At 40.6% G+C, this 23,967-nt stretch overlaps 8 protein-coding genes across 8 annotated transcripts in view; 4 read left to right on the top strand and 4 right to left on the bottom strand.

Annotated features, from left to right (window-relative positions):
• The window catches only part of LOC108051869 (centaurin-gamma-1A), a 58,071-nt gene that overhangs the window by 4,774 nt on the left and 29,330 nt on the right, over positions 1–23,967 (top strand). The window lies entirely within an intron of this gene.
• Positions 334–1,051, bottom strand: LOC108051875. Its single transcript, XM_017134137.2, has 3 exons — positions 963–1,051; positions 627–905; positions 334–557 (listed from the first exon to the last, which is right to left on the bottom strand). The coding sequence occupies exons 1-3, from the start codon at positions 999–1,001 to the stop codon at positions 360–362; spliced, it is 516 nt and encodes a 171-aa protein (XP_016989626.1). The 5' UTR covers positions 1,002–1,051; the 3' UTR covers positions 334–359.
• Positions 2,361–3,374, bottom strand: LOC108051877. Its single transcript, XM_017134138.2, has 3 exons — positions 3,081–3,374; positions 2,759–3,025; positions 2,361–2,689 (listed from the first exon to the last, which is right to left on the bottom strand). The coding sequence occupies exons 1-3, from the start codon at positions 3,117–3,119 to the stop codon at positions 2,516–2,518; spliced, it is 480 nt and encodes a 159-aa protein (XP_016989627.1). The 5' UTR covers positions 3,120–3,374; the 3' UTR covers positions 2,361–2,515.
• Positions 5,106–5,974, bottom strand: LOC108051874. Its single transcript, XM_017134136.2, has 2 exons — positions 5,856–5,974; positions 5,106–5,799 (listed from the first exon to the last, which is right to left on the bottom strand). Exons 1-2 carry the CDS (start codon positions 5,932–5,934, stop codon positions 5,144–5,146), a joined length of 735 nt encoding a protein of 244 aa, XP_016989625.1. The 5' UTR covers positions 5,935–5,974; the 3' UTR covers positions 5,106–5,143.
• Positions 6,805–7,753, bottom strand: LOC108051872. Its single transcript, XM_017134134.2, has 2 exons — positions 7,619–7,753; positions 6,805–7,557 (listed from the first exon to the last, which is right to left on the bottom strand). The coding sequence occupies exons 1-2, from the start codon at positions 7,686–7,688 to the stop codon at positions 6,845–6,847; spliced, it is 783 nt and encodes a 260-aa protein (XP_016989623.1). The 5' UTR covers positions 7,689–7,753; the 3' UTR covers positions 6,805–6,844.
• Positions 9,216–10,276, top strand: LOC108051871. Its single transcript, XM_017134133.2, has 3 exons — positions 9,216–9,350; positions 9,417–9,582; positions 9,641–10,276. Exons 1-3 carry the CDS (start codon positions 9,245–9,247, stop codon positions 10,230–10,232), a joined length of 864 nt encoding a protein of 287 aa, XP_016989622.1. The 5' UTR covers positions 9,216–9,244; the 3' UTR covers positions 10,233–10,276.
• LOC108051870 lies at positions 10,415–11,937 on the top strand. Its single transcript, XM_017134132.2, has 2 exons — positions 10,415–10,580; positions 11,019–11,937. Exons 1-2 carry the CDS (start codon positions 10,436–10,438, stop codon positions 11,765–11,767), a joined length of 894 nt encoding a protein of 297 aa, XP_016989621.1. The 5' UTR covers positions 10,415–10,435; the 3' UTR covers positions 11,768–11,937.
• On the top strand, positions 12,190–13,103 carry LOC108051873. Its single transcript, XM_017134135.1, has 2 exons — positions 12,190–12,389; positions 12,458–13,103. The coding sequence occupies exons 1-2, from the start codon at positions 12,190–12,192 to the stop codon at positions 13,008–13,010; spliced, it is 753 nt and encodes a 250-aa protein (XP_016989624.1). The 3' UTR covers positions 13,011–13,103.

The raw sequence follows: 23,967 nt of genomic DNA on the forward strand, positions 1-23,967 counted from the left end.
GTTTGACTGCAGGCGTCTCCCTTGTAATACAGTGGGTTTCAAAACAATAAAGCACTTAAAATATATTGAAAGGTTTTAGCTATGTAAATTAAGACTTCAAACGAATTTTCTCATTATCATTCCTTCCTCGAAACGACCTACAGTCTTGATTCACACCTTAAATTTACCTAAAGTAATCTTTGATTATTGAATGCGCAAAACCGTTAAAATGTGATATTTCCGCTATAGGAAATTTTGAAATCAAAGTGTGTCAAGTAAGGTTGGTGTGGGTTTATAAATACACTTTTGTCGTCTCTTCTTTAATTATTATGCAAAATAAAATATACCGTTTGATTAATTTAACAGTGGTTTATTGGAACTTAAGGTTTGAAATCCGATATGCCATTACCAACGACTTTTCCGCTGAGCTTGGTCATTTTCCAGAAATAATCAGCCACATCGGCTACGAACTTAGTAGTAATATCTTGTAGTTTTTGTGCAGTAAGCAAGACCTTGTATTGATTGTCGCTGAGACCGGTCTCAGATTCCTTGTTTAGCAGTAAGGGGGATCCTTTGAACTGAAAAACGAAATGGCAGAGATTATTTTTATAATTACAAAAAATATATGTATAGAAAGGGATTATTACCTCTTCGAAAATGTTCAGCCACATTTGATCCTTTTTGTCCATATCGTCCTCTGCAATGGCTGCGTTTAATCGCGTCACATAAAGACTGATATCCTGGGATCGCTTCGTTTGCGGATCGAGTTGGGCCTTCACTTCCGTGAAAAAAGCTATCTGAGAACGGAACAGGGAATTCAAGAGATGGACTGTCTCCTCCTTGGCTTGTCGTTCCAACTCCTTTTGCACTGGATCATCGGGATTCGACGGCACTGGATGAGTTGGTTTGGCTGCCACTATTAAAATCTGTGAAATAAAAGTAAAATCAAATGATAATACTAGAGGACTTATCGTCTTTCTCACCTGGGCCAAGAAAAATAATGGAAAATATTTCAGCAACATTTTTATTAGAGATTATATTTTTGGGCATCCGTACTCAATGAATGTTGTTTTTGAACTAATTGCTAAAAATAATAGGCATGCTTTGATTACCAGTGGGATGTTCGAATCTCTCAAGAAGCTGATAAGGTCCCGAGAGTTTCTCTGGTTAGGGAATTTCAAAGCGCGCTCTGATCGCGCGGATGATAAACAATTTTTTCATACACATTGAGAATTCCCATGTTATTTAAATTGCGTTTTAGCTTGAGGCACGTTTTCGGAAACTAAGAGCTTATTGGCACCTATCTTTTTTCCCAAGGTCTGTCTAGCTGCCTGGGTGGTATGCCACTCGCCTGATTTTGTTATCAGCTGTCCAACAAACAATAGTATAACCTTGCCAAGGGTATGTTTAATATTCAGTGTATCCTCTGCAATAGGCGACCAAATTACAGATACTAGTTTTGTGTCAGAAGTTTGTAATGTATTCTTAAGGAATATATATATGTATAATCAAGATTACCATCAGCACGCGATGCCAGTCTGATTCTATGGGATTTACCCGCTTATTGTTCAATGACTTGCAGATATCTGATTTGAGTCAATTTTTTGTATGTCTCCCCTTTAAACTGTTTTTAAATACAATACCAGAAGGAATTAAGTCGCGGATTCTAATTAAACTTTTAATTATTCCAACTTCATTCAAACTGTTAATCATTTGAATTCTACACCTATTTTGTAAAGTTTTTACTTACATTTTGTTTACATGCATTGAAGCCCAAAAAAGAATGTAGTAAAGTATAACCATTCCACAGATTTATAAACTCACCCTCACATAAGGTAATACTACTTTAAACAATTTTTTATTTGATATGGCGAAAAGTAGGCTACATTTTGAGAAAGTATGCAAATGGTTGAAAAATTAGACACATTTATTTTCACTATTTAAAACTATTTGAAATGCCAAATCGGAAATGAGTTTTTGCCTTTTTGCAATTAAGTAATAATACCGCCCGATTTGGTTGTCGTTTCGAATGATTCACGATTTCGTGATGGGTGTATAGGAATTTATCATTTAAGGCTACTATGTATCCATAAAATTTCTTTCTCGTTAATTACGCTAGGTTAAGTTCAGAAGGCACTGAACAGATTCCAGCAAATAAAAATAATAAAAAAAAAAAATATCATTTAATACAGTGGGTTTTAAAACAATAAAGCACTTAAAATATATTAAAAGGTTTTAGCTATGTAAATTGAAACTAGAAACGAATTTTCTCATTATCATTCCTTCCTCGAAACGACCTACAGTCTTGATTCACACCTTAAATTTACCTAAAGTAATCTGTGATTATTGTTATAACCGTTAAAGTGTGATATTTCCGTTATTGGAAATTTTGATACAAAGTGTGTCAAGTAAGCTTGGTGTTGCTTTATAAATACATTTTGGTCGTTGCATTTTTAATTATTATGCAAAATAAAATATACCATTTGATCAATTTAACAGTGTTTATTGGAACTTAAGGTTTGAAATCCGATATGCCTTAACCAAAGATTCTTAAGGTGAGCTTGGTCATTTTCCAGAAATAATCAGTGAAATCAGCTTTCATCTTAGTTTTCATTTCATTTAGTTTTTGACCGCGAAGCAGGTCCTCGTATTGATTGTCGCTGAGACCGGTCTCAGATTCGTTGTTTAGCAGTAAGGGGGATCCTTGGAACTGAAAAGCGAAATGGCAGAGATTATTTTTATATTTTCAAAAAATATATGTATAGAAAGGGATTATTACCTCTTCTGAAATGTTCTGAATCATTTGACCCTTTTTTTGTAGATCGTCCTCTGCAATGAGTGCGTTTAACTGCGTCAGATAAAGACTGATATCCTGGGATCGCTTCGTCTGCGGATTGAGTTGGGCCTTTACTTCCGTGAAAAAAGTTATCTGAGAACGCATCAGGGAGTTGCATAGATTGACTGTCTCCTCCTCGGCTTGTCTCCTCCTCGGATCATCGGAATTCGACGGCACTGGATGAGTTGGTTTCGCTGCCACTATTAAAATCTGTGACATAAAAGTAAAATCAAATGATAATACTAAGACTTATCGTCTTAATCACCTGGGCCAAGAAAAGTAATGGAAAATATTTCAGCAACATTTTTGTTAGAGATTATATTTTTTAGCATCCGTACTCAGTGAATGCTGTTTTTGAACTAATTTCTAAAAAGAATAGCCATGCTTTGATTAGCAGTGGGATGTTCGAATCTGTCAAGAAGCTGATAAGGTCCCGAAAGTTTCTCTGGTGTTATTTAAATTGCTTTTTAGCTTGAGGCACGTTTTCGGAAACTAAGAGCTTATTGGCTCCTATCTTTTTTCCCAAGGTCTGTCTAGCTGCCTGGGTGGTATGCCACTCGCCTGATTTTGTTATCAGCTGTCCAACAAACAATAGTATAACCTTGCCAAGGGTATGTTTAATATTCAATAGGCGACCAAATTACAGATACTAGTTTTGTGTCAGAAGTTTGTAATGTATTCTTAAGGAATATATGTATATATGTATAATCTATTACCATCAGCACGCGATGCCAGTCTGATTCTATGGGATTTACCCAATTATTGTACAATGACTTGCAGATATCTGATTTGAGTCAATTTTTTGTTTGTCTCCTCTTTAAATTGTTTTTAAATACAATACTAGAAGGAATTAAGTCGCGGATTCTAATTAAACTTTTAATTATTCCAACTTCATTCAAACTGTTAATCATTTGAATTCTACACCTATTTTGTAAAGTTTTTACTTACAAATACATGCATTAAAGCCCAAAAAAGAATGCAGTAAAGTATAAGCATTCCACAGATTTATAAACTCACCCTCGCATAAGGTAATACTACATTAAACAATTTTTTATTTGATATGCCGAAAAGTATGCTACTTTTTATACCCTTGCAGAGGGTATTATAATTTCAGTCAAAAGTTTGCAACGCAGTGAAGGAGACATTTCCGACCCTATAAAGTATATATATTCTTGATCAGCATCACCAGGAGAGTCGATCTAGCCATGTCCGTCTGTCCGTCCGTCTGTCCGTCTGTCCGTCTGTCCGTCCGTCTGTCCGTCTGTCCGTCCGTCCGTTTCTACGCAAACTAGTCCCTCAGTTTTAAAGCTATCTGCTTGAAACTTTCCCAAAAGTTGTCTTTCTATTGCAGGTAGTATATAAGTCGGAACGAGCCGGATCGGGCCACTATATCATATAGCTGCCATATAACTGAACGATCGGAAATGCCATAACTTTGGTGTTTTTAAAGTTAGGAAGTTGGGATTTTCTATGAGTTTTATTTTTGGCCAATTAATCCGACCTACCGAATTTCATAAGGATCGGACGACTATATCCTATAGCCGCCATATAATTGATTGATCGGAAATGCCATAACTTTGGTGTTTGTAAAGTTATCAAGTTGGGATTTTCTATGGGTTTTATTTTTGGCCAATCAATCCGACCTACCAAATTTCATAAGGATCGGCCGACTATATCCTATAGCTGCCATATAACTGAACGATTGGAAATGCCATAACTTTGGTGTTTTTAAAGTTAGGAAGTTAGGAAGGACTTTTTAAGAGTATTAAGAATATATGAATATATGAATAATTTTGAAGAATATAATTTACAGAATATTCTGCAAGGGTATATCAACTTCGGCTCCGTCCGAAGTTAGCTTTCCTTTCTTGTTAAGTTTGCAAACGGTTGAAAAATTAGACACATTTATTTTCCCTATTTAAAACTATTTGAGACTAAAGTAGCTTACAAAATAACACAACAAAGTACTAATGTAGACTGAATTTAGTCTGTACTAGCGCTGTGAATATGTATGTATCTTCAAAAATATCATTCTGCAGTTGCAAAAATACTTAAGAAAGCTATAACGGGCGGTAGTAAACAATTGAAAGTTATTAAACCATGAACACCTAGTTGGTCTAATCAATTTTAGCAAAGGAAACGCTATTATAAGCTTAATCTGTGTGATTAGATTAACCAAATTGCGGGTTGTTTTTGCGCGTTTTTCAGCTGCTGGTGGCCAGACAAATAAAACGATCGCACATGTTTTATGGTGTCTAATGTTTCCCCTCACAAAAAATTGGTTGCAGTATTTTAGTTGGAAAATTTGATCGATTTTATTGCGGATATTTAGAATCCTCCCGTGATAATGGCAATGATATCACTCAGAGTACGATCCCCGATGAGATCGTTGCAAATGGGAGTGACCTGCTCGCTGACCCACTCGGCGACAAAGTCGGTGCTGTCGTTGATCGTCAGGGTGACAAACTCCTCGATGACCTCGTTTAGTTTCTTGTTGAAGATGCGGTACTTGGACAGGTTCTCGATCTGCGAGTTGACATTGCCCACCGACGGGTAAATCAGCACGTCCTTCACACGGAGCTTTGATGTGAACACACCCAGGGAATAGCTGATCCTGCCACGAATGTTGAGGTTCTCAAGGGCAAAGAAGGCTCCGCCATTGCGCTTAACACGATAACCACTGCCCATTTCCATCTCATAATTGGTGGTGAAGTTAACGCTGGGGAAATCAAACTCGAAGGTCAGGCGACTCCTGATCACGTCCATGTTCATTGTCTTAACCTCGTACTGATCGAGTCCCTGCAGAACAAAGTCCTCCACACCGAAAGTACCACTGAACTCTCCCGTATTGAATTCAAACGACCTTTGCGCGGCCGTCATGGGGGCCATCACAGGAACTCCATATTTCGGGCTTCCATTTTGGAGGACTACTCTAAAGGCCTCCACGGCATCCAGAATCACGCTGGAAAAGGAGCGATCTTGAACTGAAAAATGTACACGATTATTTACTTGGTCGAGTTTTCTTGTGTTCAATTCCCACCTGCCAAAGGTTCGGCGACTTCTGCACCTTGACAGCTGGCCAGGGCCACGATAATTGCAATCAGGAGTACAGACTTCATTTTTATCAAGCACAAAACACTAGTTAACCCTCTCAGCAAACAAAATCCACTAGTCGAATCTTAGTAACGCCTGTCCTCTTATATAGGAGTACGTTCAGTGAGATAAACTATCTGTACACTAAAAAAAATGTAGGTGCCTGTGCTTAACACAATAATGTGCAAAAAAAATGCAATTGATAAATTAAAAAAAAAAAATCACATTTTGAAATGAATATAACAATATTTATAAAATAAATCTTAAATTTATTCAATTTAATTTTATATTTAAAAGTTGTTTGAAATGCTTTAGAAGAGTAAATTTAGGAAATTATAATAGGGGTATTCCTGAGATCTTACAAATATTATTTACTGTATTGCCAGCACCGTTTTCTAGTAGCTTTACATATGTGTGCGGACAGAAGCACAAAAAATGTTGATCAAGTTTTTTTATCTCTCAAGAAAAGGATACATTTTTTAATTAATATATTATTATTTTAAACATTCATTTAAGCCAAAATTTCCTTTCTGTGTTAGTACTGAAGTACCATTATTAATCGGCAAATAATTTGGCAAAGTGTTTTATGACAGATAAGACACAACTTGAGATTAGGCCGCCTTTGAAATAATACGTTATGTTACAGCTGTTGAAAGTGTTTGGGTTTTCCGGACTTTAGCTCAAGAAAGCTTGATCGACTAAAACCGAATTTTTGTGTGGGCAAAAAGGGGAATATTAAACCTTTAAAACTTCAAAAATTCGATTTTAGTCGACTTCTTTCAACTTGGAACTTAGCTTAAGACCCAATATCGGTAAGAATGCCAATGACCTATAATCGTTACGGATGCTAACGACTTTCTTAAAATCCCCACCAAACAAAAAGTCAGAGTGACGAATACTTGATTGAAAACGGTTGTTTAATCACCGATGATTTGTTTACCACTCCAACTCGGGGGGAATGCAGACCTCCTTCTCACCACCCTCGCCATCACCGCCGGCACCAGCGATAACTTCGGCGATGCTGATCTCGTCCAGAACGCTGTTCACAGCGGGAAGGGCAATGCTCTCGATGGTATCGGCAATCAGATCCTCGTTCTCATTGATGGCCAATTCAACGGCCTCGGCCAGATACTCGTTCATCTTCTCGTTGACGGTTCCATCGCCCAGGATGCCCTCGATCTCGGAATCAACCTCGCCCAAGTGGGTGCGCACCTCCAGGGACTTCAGCTTCAGTTTGCCACTCAAAACGCCCAGGGAGTACTTGAGAGTTCCCCAGATAACCATATCCTTAATGGCGAACTTAGCATGTCCGGCACCGATCAAGTTGATGGTGAATCCGAACTTCTTCAGCAGCACAGTCAAATCGTATTGGGTGTCCACGTTCACGTTGCGGAAGGAGAACTTGTAGGTGACCTTGCTGGTGATGGCGTTAACCTTCATCTCATCGACATCGAAGTCGTTCAGGCCATTGAGACGGAAATGGTCAACGGTGCCCTGAGCCTTCAGCACGCTGGTGTCGATGTTAATCGTCTTATGGTCAATTCTAAGGGGAGCCAATGGCGGAATGCCCAGGCCGGTGAAGCCGCAGGGCATCTGCTCCTTAACGCCCTCGATCACATCCACAATAGTGCTGGAGATCGATTGGGTATCTAGTTTGTACATGGATTGATAAGTAAGATCTGCGATCTGAGTATCATCTAAAATACTCACTTATGGGCTCGCCCACGGAAGCCGAACTGGCAACGGCCACAAAAGCCAAAATAGCCACGAAGATTTTCATTATTGCTTTGACTGAGAGTCCTACCAACTGATCGTAGTACGTACGGTATTTATACTACTCGATCGTCCGGTCGCACGAGCCACTTTTTATAGACGATCAACCTTTCAGGTGGGGTGGCGATAAGGGCTCTTCGTACCCGAGAACGATTTGATTAGCCACCGGGCATTCAATCGATGCCTTATTGCTGTCTTATCTTGGTCAAACGTTTTGCGGTGGCAAATTTTTTAATTTTAATGATTAGTTATATATACAACGAGGTACTTATCCCGAGGAAATGATCAGATCTGTCAGAGGGATAAAAAGCTAGATAGTTTTCACCCAAATAAAAACATTCCCTTCCTGTGAAAGTGAGTCTGATCAAAGTCTCTTATGATAATGAATCATGGTTCAAGTTATATGGTATTTTTTTTGGCTACTAAGTTTGTTGTGGATAAAAGGGTTGCTAAGTAAACAAGTCGTTAGTCTGTTTCCTAGCTTACTAATCTAAGTCGAACTGTCTGAGATCTCAAACAAACTTATTGAATATTTAATTATTTGTCAAACAATTGTTTTTTTAATTACTTTAAGCCAATCTATGTTTGGACAGTAAGTTTCTTTAAAAACTTTCCGAACTTAAGGTCATGCAGCTGACAGGACTGAAAAGGAGTACTCAAGATTAAATAATGCCAATCATTATTAAGCTAGAAATAAATCCAAGAAATCCCCAGGTTGATAAACAGGAACTAAATTCAGAACAAAGCCTTGTTTGTTTGGATTAAAACAATCGGTGCACTTCTGCGGATCTAAAGTCTGCGAACAAATTGTTATTTGATTTACAATCTAACCATTTTCGAGTGCGTTGAGTGATTTATGGCTGATAACTTGATTGGCTTATTTTAAAGACTTACGGATGGATCTAATAATAAGCGAACCCAGACGGTCAAGACCAGATGGCTAGCCGAATACTCTTTTAAATGAATTATGAGCCCTAAAGTTTCCGCCAGTCCTAACCCATCAAAATTATTAAACAGTTGTTTGGCAAATGGATTATTTCGCATTATAAAATTTCAATCAAAGTAGCAATAAATCACTTTTTGAATAGCCTTAAACGTTTTGAAGAGTATTAGTTAAGTCGGTGAAGTTATGATGACACAAGAATTTACCCCAATGGAGAGATACGAATCGGTCAACATCGGTAATCCGTGGACACCTGCAAAGAGTTTGACGCAGTTCTCCCACCTGGTCATAATCCATTTGTATGTGTTTCGCAATGATAAACCATATATATTCTCTAAATAATTTTGACATTTCATTGGTCAATTGATCGTCGAGATTAGGCCAAAACAACCACTTATGCGACACGAGTGTTATTTTTTGCTTTGAGGTCTTAATTGCCGAGTGATTGAATTCCTTCGCGTAAATCGGGAGTCTATCGTGTTAAGTGCTAATCAGTACAACTGATTAGCATGTGTATGTTAACCCGGTAAATCGAATCCGTCCCCTCGCCGCACCCTTAAAATCCCAAAACGTTGCTATAAAAGCCACAGACTGACTGGAACAATCAACAAGGTGGTACAATGAAAGCCATAGCTTGTGTTTTTGTGGCCCTTTTGGCCTGCGTAGCAGCCTACGATGTGGAGCTTCTCAGCGAGGAGCAGTGGAACCAGCTGGTCGAGCGCAATCGTAAGTGTCCTACGCTATCTCTTGAGCACATAAAGGGCTTATTAAGCTGTAATTCTCCGCAAACAGCTGTCAAGCCCGATACGCAGGGCCTGATCTTGAATGGATCGGCCAAGAAGGCCATCAAGGGTTTGCTGAACCAAATGCCCTGCGGCTGGCCCCAGTACGGAATCCCCCCGTTGGCCCCCTATACCAACGCCAATCTGCGCATCCACTTGGCCGAGTCGGTGGTCGAGTAAGTAACTTTGAATTCAGATGATCCTATTATGGCTTCATCTAATTGTCGTCTTTAGTACCCTGCTGCAGTTCCTGCGATTCCGCTTCGATGGCCTGGAGAACATGGAGGTCAAGCAGCTGAAGATCAGCTACACCTTCAGCAAGAAGGTCAAGTTCCATTTCAAGTTCAAGGAGCTTAAGGCCAGCGCCCATTTCCTGGACACCAATACTTTTGTGGACTTCCTGAAGCAACTGGGATTGTCTGTGCGCTACGAGAGCTCCGGTCCATTGTCCTTCAGCCTGGAGGATCTGTCGATTCAGGGCGAGTTCAAGTACAAGATGCCCTTCATCTTTGGCTCCATCAAGATCTACAAGTTCAGCTGTGTCGTTGGCCTGGGCGGCGTGACCTCCAACATTGGCGGCATCATGGGCAACGGCAGGATCAATGAGTTCATCAACGACATGGTTGACAAGGAGGTGCCTGCCTTCATCAATGGCTACCAGAAGCAAATTAGCGCTAAGATCGAGGAGATCTTTGTGCCGCTGGTCAATGCTCATCTCACGGGTCACAAGATCTGGTACCTGATCAGCATGCTGTCCGCCGTCACCGGCAGCTGCAACGCCACCCCCGCCCCCTGGTTGGCCGTGGAGTCGAGGAAGATTGACTAGAGGAGCAGCACCATCAACCATCAATAAAAAGCAATTCAAACGAGTCCACGATCTACGTTTTAATTAGCCCCCATTCCGCTTGCTATCTTCGCACAGTATCACCTTTTTCCGTTATCGCCCGGGATTGTTTTCGGTATATAAGACTCTGGCCGGGGGTTAGCCAATTCAGTAGCAAGTTTAGTTACTAAAAGCCACAATCAACCATGCGTTTCCTGGTAGTCTTGGCCTGCCTGGTGGCCGTTTGTGCCGCCGGCACTCTGCCCAACAAAGTGGAGCAGCGTCTGATGGAGCTGGCGGATCAGAATGGCGACATCGATCTGTTCGAGGAGCCCCAAGAGGGAGTTGAAGGTGAGACTATGTCGAACATTCACAGACATTCCGGCCGTTTTTAGTACTCTTTTCTTTGGTCAATTAATTATTTGGTAATTTATTTATTTTTCGGTAATGAGATTGATTTTATGAGATTGATTTATGGAGTATATTTTTCGAGACTAGTTAAAACAATATTTACATTGGTAGTTTCAAAAATAATTTTTACAAAAAATCAATCTACTAATTTCCCGAACTCTAGGTTAATTTTGTATCGCCTAGTTTTGTCGCGAGAATGGCGCAAATATTAATGCATAATTCTGATAAAAAGTTAATTGCATAAACATTATTACAAATTTAAAACGGTTTTAATCTCTAATTACTAATGTCAAGTCTAATGTCCTTGGTTAAACTTTATGAAGTGAAGCTATACCATTGAGTTCGTGTTGTGACTAAAAATCAAAATCAATTCCATAGTTGCCCCGCAGTTCATCGTGTCCTGGCAGGCGCGTCGCTTCATCCGCAAGTTGCAGAAGCAGATGGAGTGCGGATGGCCTCAGTATGGCATCCCAGCATTGGCTCCTCTTCGCATCAACGAATTTGACTTGGACTTTAAGAAGGGCATCTTCGAGACCCTGAACCACGTGTTCCGCTTGAAGATCGCCGGATTGGACGATTTCAAGATTAAGAAGTTCAAGCTGAACGTGATCACCAGCAAGGTGACCTTCGATTTCCTGTTCGCGAACATCGACACCACCGCCCAGAAGTACAGCACTGACACGCTGATCGATGCCCTGCGCCAGTTGGGTCTGTCCGTGGAGTACGAGGGAGCTGGAGAGCTATTGTTCGACCTGATCAACCTGCGCATTGCCGGCACCCTGAAGTACAAGCTGCCCATGCTGTGGGGCTCCGCCAAGATCACCTCGCTGAAGACCACCATCTCGCTGGAGTCCGTGGACTCTGACATCACTGGATTCATGGGCAATGGCAAGATCAACCGTGCCATCAACAGTCAGCTGGAGAACATTGTGGTGAAGGCCATTAATGGCAACCAGGATACCATTTCCGAGACCATTGAGAACGCCATCGTGCCCCGAGTGAACAAGATGCTCAAGGGCAAGGACTTCTGGACCATCGTGGACCTGATCCTGTCCAGCAGCGATGGCGAGAGCGAGAGCGATCCGATTGTCGTCGACTGCGATCCATCCGCCGATCCCTGGGCTTAAGTTCTGAGGCGGAGGTCAATAAATACTTGTCGATACATTCAATCATTGGTCTACTTTTGGGGGTTGATCTTTTCTGAAGCCCCAGTTGAATTTCGTTTCCAGTTCCCAATTTTAGTATCAATACAATTGTAACTATTAACAAATATAGTTTTGACAATTTTTGAGCAAGATTCAATTTTGCTACATGTTTTACTGATATTTAAAAGAACTAAAAACTAAATTGCTGGAATTTGTTTAAAATATGTTTTACCTTTTAATTTTGTATGGATTTGGGAACAAAAACGTTTATCTCCTTTGCACCTGCCTAATCCAATCTTATCGAATTTCGCTACTTAAGTGGCTAATCGTTATTGCTGATTGGGTAGAGGGAAAAAAATACTTGGTTTGGTTGAATCATTAATAGTTTCTGTTTGGTATTCATGATGAGAGCTTCGTGTGTTACTTTTCTGGCCCTTCTTTGCTGCTCCTTGGGATCCGCCAAGCTCTTCGATGATGAGCTGCGCGAACTGACGGAGTTTCTGCGTTTGCAGATGCGATGTGGATATCCGGCTAGAGGTGTTCCCATTTTGGCCCCAGCCGAGATTTCCTACAAGGAAATCGGCATCAGAACTGATAACTTTGGGTAGTTAAACTATGACATTGTGAATCCACAACCGAAATAATTCTAATACGAATAATGTTAATCTACAGTTGTAATGGAAACTTCACTGAACTGATTATCGAAGGTCTGGATGGCTACGAATTCTCCAAGCTGGAATGGAACAACGTTCTGCACACCATCAAGTTTGATATCAACTTCCCCAAGATATCCCTGAAGAGCTCAAACTATAAGCTTAATATATTGGCTCGCCTTTTTGGCGGCGATTTCTCCCTGTGGGGTGATGGTGTGTTTAGTCTGGAGTTGATCAACTTCCGAGCTTATGGTAGCTTCGTTATTCGTCCTAAATCGGCCACCAGTGGGGTGTACGCAAAAAGCTGGAAGGTCAACTGGGAGTTGGAGGAGGCTAGATCGCAGACTACGGGCATAATGAATAGTCGTCTGTATTCGAAATTCGTCAACGATTTGGTTAAGGAGTATCTGGAAATCCTGATCAATGACAATCCCGAAGAAGTTTCTCAGTTTATGGAGGAACTTATTGTGCCGCCAATGAACTTGGTGCTGGATAATATAGCCTGGTACGAGATTACCGCTATCATTTTGGGTCTGGTTGATGGAATTCTGCCGGTTGAGCCGATTTGCTGAAGTACTGCCGTTGAGGAAGTCGACTGCCAGGTGTTCAAGTGTTTAAATGTGAATAAATGGCTTAGGAAATATTTGATAACAAATTAAGTGGAATTATGTGGTCTTATGTGTCTTTTTGGTTGGTTATCGAAGTGCTCTTGAATATTTCTTGGGAGTTTCTATAGTCAAGGATGCAATTACAAAAGTTTCTAAATGATTTGCCTTTAATATTTACTAAGTATTTATGTATATATTTTGTTTACGTTTCAAGTCTTGAAACATTCGTTAGTCAAATATATTATTCAATATTATTAATATCAAATTATTTGTATTCAACTGAAAAGTTTATTTAATATTTCAGATTCTAATATTACTTAAAGTACTAATAAATCATTTTTCTTTAACTCTTTTTGCAGGTAAGCTCGATTAGATTTCCAGTTTATTGGCAGTGAGTATAAACAATATTCCCGGCCTTCATCATTAATTTCTATTTTTGGGGACCTCCATTTGGTGTTCTAATCGTTTCAACCATAAATTAATGTTGATCTTTGTGCGTTGAGGGGAGGCGAAAGCAAAGTCTATAATCGGATTGGGAAATGTGGAAAACGCTGTCGAGCAGCGCCAGCAGGACATCTCAATCGCCGGCCTCAAACCGAAGCACGAGTCCTGGCACAGCAGGACTTCGACGGGTGGTCCTGCGATTTTCGGTCCAACACTTTCTAGGCTCAGATTTGCGAGTGGCTTTGCCAGCAGCTGTTTTTTTTTTGTTTTGTTTTTTGTGACACTCTCCTTTATATCCTTTTCCAGATTTCGTTGAGATTATTTTTTAGATTGCGGTCTAATGTCATCATTTGTTGTTAATTAGTTCAGAGTACTGTAGAGCACCTCCTTGCTCCATGGCCCTCTCAAAACTCTCTTTTCAATTTCTCCGGCATTCTTTCATCGCATTGAAATTCGATTTGGCTCATTTCATTTGCAATTTACGAGCCATCTTTCTCCCTTCTTTACGTATTTCGGGGCACACCTTGCGTCTCCTCGAGAGATTGTCATAATGCAAAAATAAACAAAAAGCCGTTTGGGTTTTTGTCAAGAGTACGTGCTCAGTGCCCATCTGTGAGATGTCCTGCTGCTTGTGGCATTGTCTCGAAGGAAGTTTTACGACCTACCGGACAGTCTGTTGCATTGTGCATTGTCCTTGCCGACTAACAGACTTTTTGGCCACAATCCGAGCTCGAGGAAGCCAAGCCATTCCAAGCCGAAAACGAAAACTAGCAAAGGCAACCCAACCCCATCCATTTGTTGACATTTACGAGGCAATTTTCCAAAAGCCATTAAATTCTTTTAGCAATATGTACCGCCAACCCAGAGCTCGGGGCTTCGCTTTGGCCTAGTTTGATTAGCCTCAATTTGTGTATGACCACAAAAATCTACTGAACTCATCTCATCTTCAATGGGAGACACTTAAGTGTTGGTTTTTGCATATGCTATGGGCTCCCTGGGTGGCTGCTTAAGGATCTCAGCTGGAGGTAGGAAAAATTTGCAAAAGAATCTCAAGCATCCTTTATGGGTACCCCACAATGGAAAGAACTTATGAGATACTCTATTATAGGGGATGTTAAAGATTTTGTTTGGTGCATTTAATGCTTATCTTTATGGTTGATCTTGTCAACTATTAAATGTCTTCTTTGCTAAAGTTTATAATAACTAATGTACCATTATTAAAGGTTTACTTGTTTTTCTTATTTGTTCCTTGTGCAGGTTATTACAAAAATATGTACTTCTAAATTAAAGTATTTTTTTATTACTAACAAAGGAAAATTAAAGCTTTTAAAAACTAACTTCCTCATAAAAAACTTGTTTACTTGCCAGCTGAAGTTTTTAATTAGTTTGTTCTTCTTTCACTTAATTTTGTTATCCGCTTTTAAGTGTGTAAGATAATTAGAGGGAATCCCTTTCACAGTTTTATTCTACCTTTCAAGGCAACCCCTCAAAAGAGTTTTAACCACTTAACTGGTTCTTGAAATCCCCCCTTTGAAGTTGCCCACATCCACGGAGCCCACCTTAGACCAACTTTAATTGCCTACGCTTGTTTTTGGGCCTTCTGAGTGCTTTCAGGCCTCACCTGCTTCCACCAGTCCTGCCACAAGGCTAATTGAAAGAGCGAGCGCCAAGCTTTGCTTTTCATTTTCCACACCGGTGAAAGGCGTAAATATTTGCATTCTGGGCAACCCTTTTGCGCCAAGGATTGACTGCCCGAAATTGGGGTTAATTTAAAATTTATGATGCACTGAATTGTTGAACACTCGAATTAGGATTCATTAGAGAGCCACTCTGAGGGGGGAAATAAATCATAGAGTGCCAAATGATACAATAAGATAAGATACAAAATGGGTTACGACACAGAAAGTACCTCCATATGAAATATCCTTTTGTTTACTTAAAGAAGCTGAGCATCGTTGTTTTCCCTCTTGTTGCGCATTAAATGGGTTTTAATTTGAAACGTAGTAAGATCGCGACTTCTGCGTCCTGTGCCCCTTTCGCGGCAATTGTCCTGGCCAAGTCAACGGTGAAAACGAGATGAGAAAATTCAAAATACCAGGAGCAAGGCTTCGCTGTAATTGAGCAGCGCAATTTCCTGAAAATCGCACGCGAAGAAAAGGTGCGGTGTCCTGTAAATGAACAGCCGCCACCGTAAAAAAGAAATATAGTAGGCAAAAAGGATGCGGCAGAAGGTTGCAAGACTGGCGGCTCCGTTTTGTGCGCTTTACTTTTATTTTTTTCAATTAAGGTTGACATGCCCCTGTACTCATCTCGAATTTGTTTCATGAGCCAAGTCATGCTGAAAATTGCGCATTTGCTGCGAGCTGCAGATGGGTTGCCATGGCAGTTTCCTTCTCCAGGCCCGTCGAAAGTTTTGCCTAACAGGATTACAACCTCTACTTGCAGTCTTCGGTTGGTTGTAAATTGCTTGCTTCGCCTGCAAGTTGTGCTTATCTCCTCATTTAATCCCTCTTCCCTGAGGTGGGAATGATGGGAATCAATCAATTTGTTGCTCTGCTGGCTGCTCTAATTGAGAAATTCCTAGAAAGTGGGATTGGCAGGGAGTTTGGGAGGCTCATAATGAATTAATGTCTCCCTAGGAATTGAAGTTGCTGGGCCCATTCAATTAGTTTCTTTGCTTTGATGAACTTGTAAGTCCTTTAAGTTTCAAAGAAGCAACAAATACATTTTGAAGTTTTAAGCAAATGGACTTAAATAAATCATTTTAAAATGATTTCCTAATCCAATTAAATCAAACTTCTTTCTGATATCTTTTAGAAAGTTAGCCATGTTATTTCCTGAATAATTAACAATGTCTTACTAAATGAACTAGAATAGTCACTAAATTCATTACCTTGCATTGAAATTCAGAATTCCAATATATTATTTATTCTTCCTTCCGTTATTGGTATAATTTTACTGCCAATCAATATACCGTATCAGTTTCATATCTGCTGGTACCGCTAATGAAGCCAGCCCACATGCGCGTTAGCTTTACTCTTTTACACTCCGGCATTCCATCCATCAATCAATCAGTCATTTCAATTAGGCTCCTTAATCCTTGCCTGGCATGCACAAGGAGGTCCTCGCAAATACTGAATATGACTTATTAGTCTTTTGACAGCTGTCAAACCAAGAAATGCAGACACTTGCAGTTGCTCGCGATTGTGATTCCCTATTCCCTATTCCATATCCAAATCAGATCTCAGGCCACAGCAAGCTGCTCCATTAACATGACAAAGAAGTAGGTGTCCTGCCGTTTGCCTTTCCAGTTCTACCACCATTCGAACTTCCAGCAATGGACAGCTGTTGCAGGGCATACTCGTATCTTTGATGTGACACTTTTGTCAAATGTTTACACCTTTAACCCTTTGGCGCCATTGTCTTACGGGTCCTGGGGTTAAGACCCTCGAATCGAAAAATGCTACAAAATACAATCTGTGTTCGAATTGTTTATGATGCTTTGTTAATTTTATGTTTCATTAGGGGCATTTGTTAAGATTTTATGGGCCCCGAAAAGCAATTTTGTCTGAAAATTGTTGAATGCGAAAGGTATATAGAACAGCAAAAATATATAGAGTAAGTATGTGAATATTAAAACCTCGGCTGACCTAGATTGTTTAATTTAAACCATTTTAAGAATATATATAAGCAATGAACCATTTGCAGAATGTCCAAATTGTTTTTATAAATTGTAATTAATCTATTTTTGCATTATAAATTTATTCTTATGAGTATTCAATAATGTTTTTGTGAATATCATCGTTCTCAAGCGAGTTTTATGCCATGTCCTTGCCAACTTGGTTCAACTCATTTGCAATACCACACAACCATGACCAAATAAAGTTATATCCGCCTGTCAGCAGCTATGGCAACAATTTCGAACCCATCTCGAGTCATTCATCAAAATTATGTCAAATCATGCGAGCGGCTGTAAAAAATTTCCGAAAATCCTGCATGAGGATAAACAAAAAAATGATGGAAAAAAAGGAAAGCGGTAAATGCTAATGAAAATCAATGCAAAACTGCACAAAATTCCGTGCAACCGCCAAGACATCAGTCCCATCATCCACGGCGCATGCGCAGCTGCCTCAGGACGACCGGGCACACCACTCACATGAAGCTGTCATGTTTCTGGGCAGGCCACACCGCAGTCATCCTCTTCCGACAGACAACAATTACAATTTCCCTCCGCCCAACTGCAACGTCATTTCTTATGCCTGGACTCATCATATTTTCCTTGCGGCTGCCTTCAGCTGATTTGCATTTTTAATCTCATAAGGATGTGCTGCCAGGCATTGTCCTTCGTATTGTGATGCATTTTTTTCCTCCGTGCGGTTACTCAAGCTGCAAGCCAAGATGGAAAAAAATCTCAGACAGCCAAGGAGAAAAAAAAATCAGCCCCCCGGTAGGGGTCTTCTTTTCTGATCTACATATGTTTAATCCTGGATTTCTGACACGACAGACGAATAGCTGTCCGTCCTGCCCGCCTTGTGTGAGAGTGTCTGTAATCCTGGCTGTCTTGGGACGCCTCATCCCGTCACGTTACGCTTGAATAATTAGAAGTAATTAAAGTTCCTTTCACTACACGATTCTCAGTTTAGCTTTCGTGTTGTCGGGATTAGGAGTCAAGCCGATTTTCATGTCGCATCTAATGTTTGCCGACAGATCCTGCGGATGATGAGGAAGTACATTTCGTACATTCATACAAAGGTGTGAAAGAAGTTCGAGCATCGAATTTAATTGAATTCTTCTTAGGTAAACAGTGTCTTAGATAAATATTTTCTAAGTTTGGGCAAGAGAGAGAGATTTAGGAAGATACATTGTAATTTTTTGTTTTTATCTAAATCTTAATTTCTTGAGGAAATTTTTTAATACTTTTCAAATAGAATCGGCTTAAATAATGTTATAATCAAGTTTTAGTTTATTTATCAAAATGTGCAAGTCTATTTTTGTTGTTTAGGATCATTTTAAAATCGAATAATATATTTTAAATTTGTGGAACACACAAATGATATGCTAGGAGATAATAAAAATTGGTTTCCGTAATGTACCTTGATTCTTTTTATCCGAAAACATTTTGTTTGCGGTTGTGGTTGATCACTTATCTCAGCATCAGATTTGAGAAGTTTAACTTTGTATTGTGTCACTGAAGTTTCAATTGCGAGCGAATGGTTTCTAAGGGTCTTTGTATTTTCCTGCGGCAATAGCTGATCCGATTACGCTTTGCTCAAGACAACGGTAATCGATCTGTTTTATCTCTTCAGAGGGATGAGGACAATCCAAAAGAAGGGAAATAAATCATACAAAACTTAACAAAATCGATCGGCCATATGACAACACAAATTATGTGAAAGTAATTTCTTAGATGAGAGCACATTGATGAAAGACACAAAGAAACCAGACATAAGATACAAAAAAGTATCAGAAAAAACGAAAGACTGCTCAAAAAATAAAGAACTGCTACCGAATGTCATCAAACTTCGATCAATTTGCGGTTTCGGATATGATTTATTCGCAACGGTTCAGTGGGTTGCACTTGAGTGCTGCACTCGGTCGCATGTCCTGTCCCAGGACCAACGATCATTAATCATCCTTCATGTGTCGAGTTTTTGGCTAATGATGGGGATTTTTTTCGCCACTAATGGAGTGGACAGGCAGGCAAAAAATGTTTCACTGCACGACTTCTTTGATGTTCGACATGAATCAGGATGTGCCAAAGGCTCAGACCATTAATGAGCAAATTCTGGTCAATGAATTGAACTTACATTCATTGGGTTCATAGTATATTGCGAATTTTGATCATCATTAATCACTCAATGAGAGTTTTAGCATTGGAAATTTCTCCAAATGGATTTCATTGTTACAATGTTCAGAATGGGAGATGGAAATTAAAACGAAAATGAATATCTTAAAATTAAAAAGTATTAGAAAGTACAAGTAGAAAGCCAAAGTACAGCAACTTAAAAATTTTTAAGACGACATAAATTATTTAAAATATCATATCTTTTTCTACCGAATTACAATTTTCTTTTTAAATATTCCCACCTAATCGATTTATTTCTTAACATTTTTTTACATCTAATGTATTCTTGTTTCAATCAACCATTTCCCAGCCTTATATTACCACAAATTACGATAATTTAGTTCCATCAATAGGATCGCTATGTAAATATTCCGCCTCTAGATCAGATCTCAGTTATTATGCATTTCAGATCAACAAAGTTTGCCCAAATTGACTGGGCGGAGTTGTCGCTCTTTTTCTATTAATGTGCAGATCCTTGAGGCGTTTAAGCCGTAGGAAGTCTTGAAACGGTTTGGGTTCAAGTTTGTCGTTATATCCTTTTTTTCAACCCAAGGCGACCGCCAACTGTGCGAGGGCACAATTATTAGCACTTAGGCGACACATTCAGGCCTACGCCGTGTGCTCTTCATCGGGGCACTGTTGCCTAGAAGGAGCATTCCTTCCACCGATCCTGTTCCGGTTCCTTAGATCCAGTTCCTCTGCCCCGCGAGGGGGCACAACCCTTAAGACTGCCGCACAAGTGTCGATGACACTTGGAGGGATTTTTTCGGTTGCTGCTCACCGCAGCCATTGCAACGTTGCACGTTTTTAGCTGTCAGGTAAAAGGGGTTTGGTCCTGGCACGTCCTGGCAAACACTTAAGCCAAAGTTAAACGCTTCGAGTGCTGTATTTTTGTTTTTGTTTGCGCGTTTTCCCCCACCAACTCGCTCTGTTTTCTTTCATATATAGTTTACTTTTTTCTTAAGCCACAGCAGGAGATGTCTTCGTCCTTCGCTGGGTATTTCGTTTTCGTGATTCGGTACTGCTGAGCCAAAACCTAAATCAATACGAACTCCGTTTTAATTCGCTTAAATTGCCGGCAGGACATCCCAGGGCAGACCCTGTGCACAGTGGATGCTTTGTGCGAAATCCCGAAAGGATTGCCCTCCTTCATTCTGCTCCGCGATTGTTTGCCCCGCTGTTGTCACAGCTCTAAGCGCTTTAATTTTGATTGCATTCGATTTGTTGTTGCTCTTGTTTTCGGCTACCCTTCCCCCGAATGTTTGCACAACTCTTTGACAAATTCACAGGCTCGCCAGTATCCCCTTCCCAGCATCCTTGGCCTGCGCCTTCCTTCGGGCGGTTTTCGCAATCTTCTGGCGGGCCCAAAAGGAAAAAGGATTAACTATTTAGGTTTTTATGTCCGTGTCAAGGAAGTAGCCGACTGAATGTCTGCCATTGGCTTCCCTCCCGGCAGTTCCTGTTCCCGCGCCTGTTGTTCCGTCGTCCTGACGACGACTGCAATTGAGGCTGGAAATGTTTTTGCCGTTCTGCAATGAGCGCATTTCATTTGCAATTCTCTTGGTCTTCTTATTTGGAGTCTTAAAAACTACAGTCGTGCCTGTGTGACAGACAGCTCACAATGGTCTCCTTGGGAATTGTCGGTTTAGAGTTTATTTTGGGGGCTTTACAAAAATCATTTAAGCTGGATTTTGTGGGTTTCTTAACGCCACAACAGTTTCATGAAATGTTTAGTATTATTTTATGGACGTTAAATAATAATTTTCTAAATACTGTCATGAATTGAGAGGATTAAACAAAAGCTTTTCACAAAAGTGGAAAGTTGTTATGACTGTAAAGAGAGTGTACTGGATACTCAGTGAGGTTTTATATTCATGAATTGTTCTAAAGCCTTTTGTCATTAAATTTTAGCCATTTTTTTCAAAACTGGTAACTAAGATTTTACCATACTTTATGATCTCCAATCCCTAAACCCTCTTTAAGAATTTTCAGAGCTCTACGCCTAATTATATCAAATCGATCGTCACAGATCATCAAATTGTCTAAGCCAGTTAAGCAGACAGCTGAGTGAGTCTGGGCGTTTGGTATCGTCTCGTAAATCAGAGGAGAAGGTGTGAAATGAGGGACAAAAGCCCAGACGCATTTAAGCTAATTTGTTCTGACATCGCCTGCGACGTGTCGGGATTTTGTATTCCGGAGATGGGATGAGTTCCATCCTTTATGGCGATGGGACGACAGCATGTATGTCAGAGTATTGTGAATTGCGCTTTGAACATGCGACAGTTTTGCGACAACAAACCGCCGACCCACTTTGCCATACAATGCCAGCAGGATAAAGAGGCGATGCTGGATAAAGAGGAGCAGCTCTGCATCGACTTCAATGTAGAGCAAAACTCATTTAGTGGCTGCTGCCGTTGATGTTGATGTTTACTGTGTTATCCCTTTTATGCAGTCAGTAAACGGGGGCAGAGCCTACTTCTGGCCCATGAAGATAATGGAGGAGCTGCAGCACATGGCGATTTCTCATTTGGCACAGACATCTCATCAAATGTAGGCCATTCCCTGGAAAGGGGAATCTGTCGCACATTGTTGCCTTTTGCCGCTGATAGATTACGCCAGCCGCAGGACATTCGAGCAGAGCTCCTGTGTGTGCGCAGGTGGCAAATCCTGGCAGGATCCTAAGTCGCAGCACAAACCAAACACTGACAGGCGACTAATTACTCGGCAGAGCAGAGCTAAAGGGATTTCAGCATCAACAGGATCAAATTCCTAAAATGGCCAGTATTCGCAAACGCAACGGAATTCCCCGCATTTGGACAAGTCCATGAATGACAGTCGTCGCATGTTGTTTTCCCTTTTACTGTTTTTATTTTTACTGTTCGTAACCCGGCCTACCTGCCAGGACATAAATCCTGGGCTGACATTCTGTCAACGTCAATGTGGAAAAATCTTCTGGCTTGCAACCGTGGGCCAAAATAGAGCACGCCCTGTTGTAAAAATGTGAAGCAAAAAATAGCAAAGCGAAAACATTGAATTGATTGGGTTGAAGGGGGAACTGAGGATTCACCAGAGATTTAATGCCTAAAAAGATTAGGAGCTTCAATACGTTAGATACAAAAAAATTGAACACATAAATAAAAGAAACATTTTGTATCTTTAAACCAAACTACTATTACATAATTTTTTCCTTACAAAATTTGGAACTAGGAACGTTTACTTAAGAATTATTTTTCTTTATGTAAGCTCTTACAAAACAAGTAGATGTTCTTTTCATCTAAAAGACTGTACAAAGAACTTCACAACCTTGTTTGCTTAATGCTTAAACTTCCGATCTACTTAGCGCCCAAACTCGAAACCCTCTTACATTTAATGCAATCATTTCAATTCCCCCTGTCAAACTAATCCGAAATGCATGCAAATGAGACCGAACTACAATTGACAAATGGCATTAGGCTTTGATAGCCATTAAGTCCACTCAACGGTCAGTTGAGTAATCAATCAAACTCTCTGACAACCCCTCGGAACTGAGTCGCGAACTGGCCGTTGGTCAACTGACTCACTGACCGTTCGAGTCCACCCCTCAAAAGCGTGCTGCACTTAAACTGTCTGCGCCTGCGCTTCGCTTAAAATCCCGCACAGGATACGCGGCGCAGGACACGCGACCTGCGCTGTTCATTAAAATAAAATGCAAGCCTTGTAATGAGGAAAATGCACCGTAATGAAATTAATGCGAGCACGCAAGGCCCAAAATGCCAGCGAATTATGGCGGGGGCTATGGCTACATATATATGACTATGGTGTTGGGATAGGGGATAGACTGGACTGCCCGCTGATCTGGCATGTGCAATGTTCGCCGGAGTCAGGAGTCGAAATGCCCGTCAACCCTCCACTGAACTGAACCACTCGGCATATTTGTCAAGTGCCGCGCTATTTTTTGCACCTTGACTCGCCGATCGGCCCGCATAATTGGAACATTTTCGCTAAAAATGTTACCACTCAGCGTGCAGAAAGTGCACTCATTAGTTCTAGTTTGTTTAGCTAGGACAATGCTTCCGGCATATATGCAAAAAAAAGAGGAAATAATATAAACGGGAGCATTGAGGACTTTGCGGTCTGTGGAACGTGCCGGGTCTATGAAAATGTGGGCTTTACATTTCCCTATAATGCCCACCAAAAAAAAAATCCTGTCGAAATAATAAGCCCACACAACTAGGACCGGAAAATGGTGGCCAGCTTAGACAATCAAGGTGTCAAATAAAAATGTCAAGTTTATGGACCACGCGGCGATCGCCACTAATCTGTCAACAAAGGTGAATCGAGGCATTTCCTGTTTCCGCACCGAGGCCAGCAGATCAACCCCTTTTTGTGTGGCTGTTGCGTGTCCTTGTTCCGGACTCACGGACTCTAGGACTCATGGACCCATGGACTCATGGACTGACTTACTGACCGACGGACGGCGAGACACAGCGATACGCCCCGACAGAAGGACGCTGTTGTGTTGGTCGGCTGTCATAATTAAAATATGACGCGTGTCTCGTGCGCAGGACAATGGCACCGCAGGACGACGGGGGAGAGCGGTGTATCCTGGCAGTTGCCAGTCCATTCGACACGCAAACAGCGGCAACAGAAGCC

Source organism: Drosophila rhopaloa, unplaced genomic scaffold (assembly GCF_018152115.1).
Source record: "Drosophila rhopaloa isolate 14029-0021.01 unplaced genomic scaffold, ASM1815211v1 contig_2, whole genome shotgun sequence".
Lineage (NCBI taxonomy): Eukaryota > Metazoa > Arthropoda > Insecta > Diptera > Drosophilidae > Drosophila > Drosophila rhopaloa.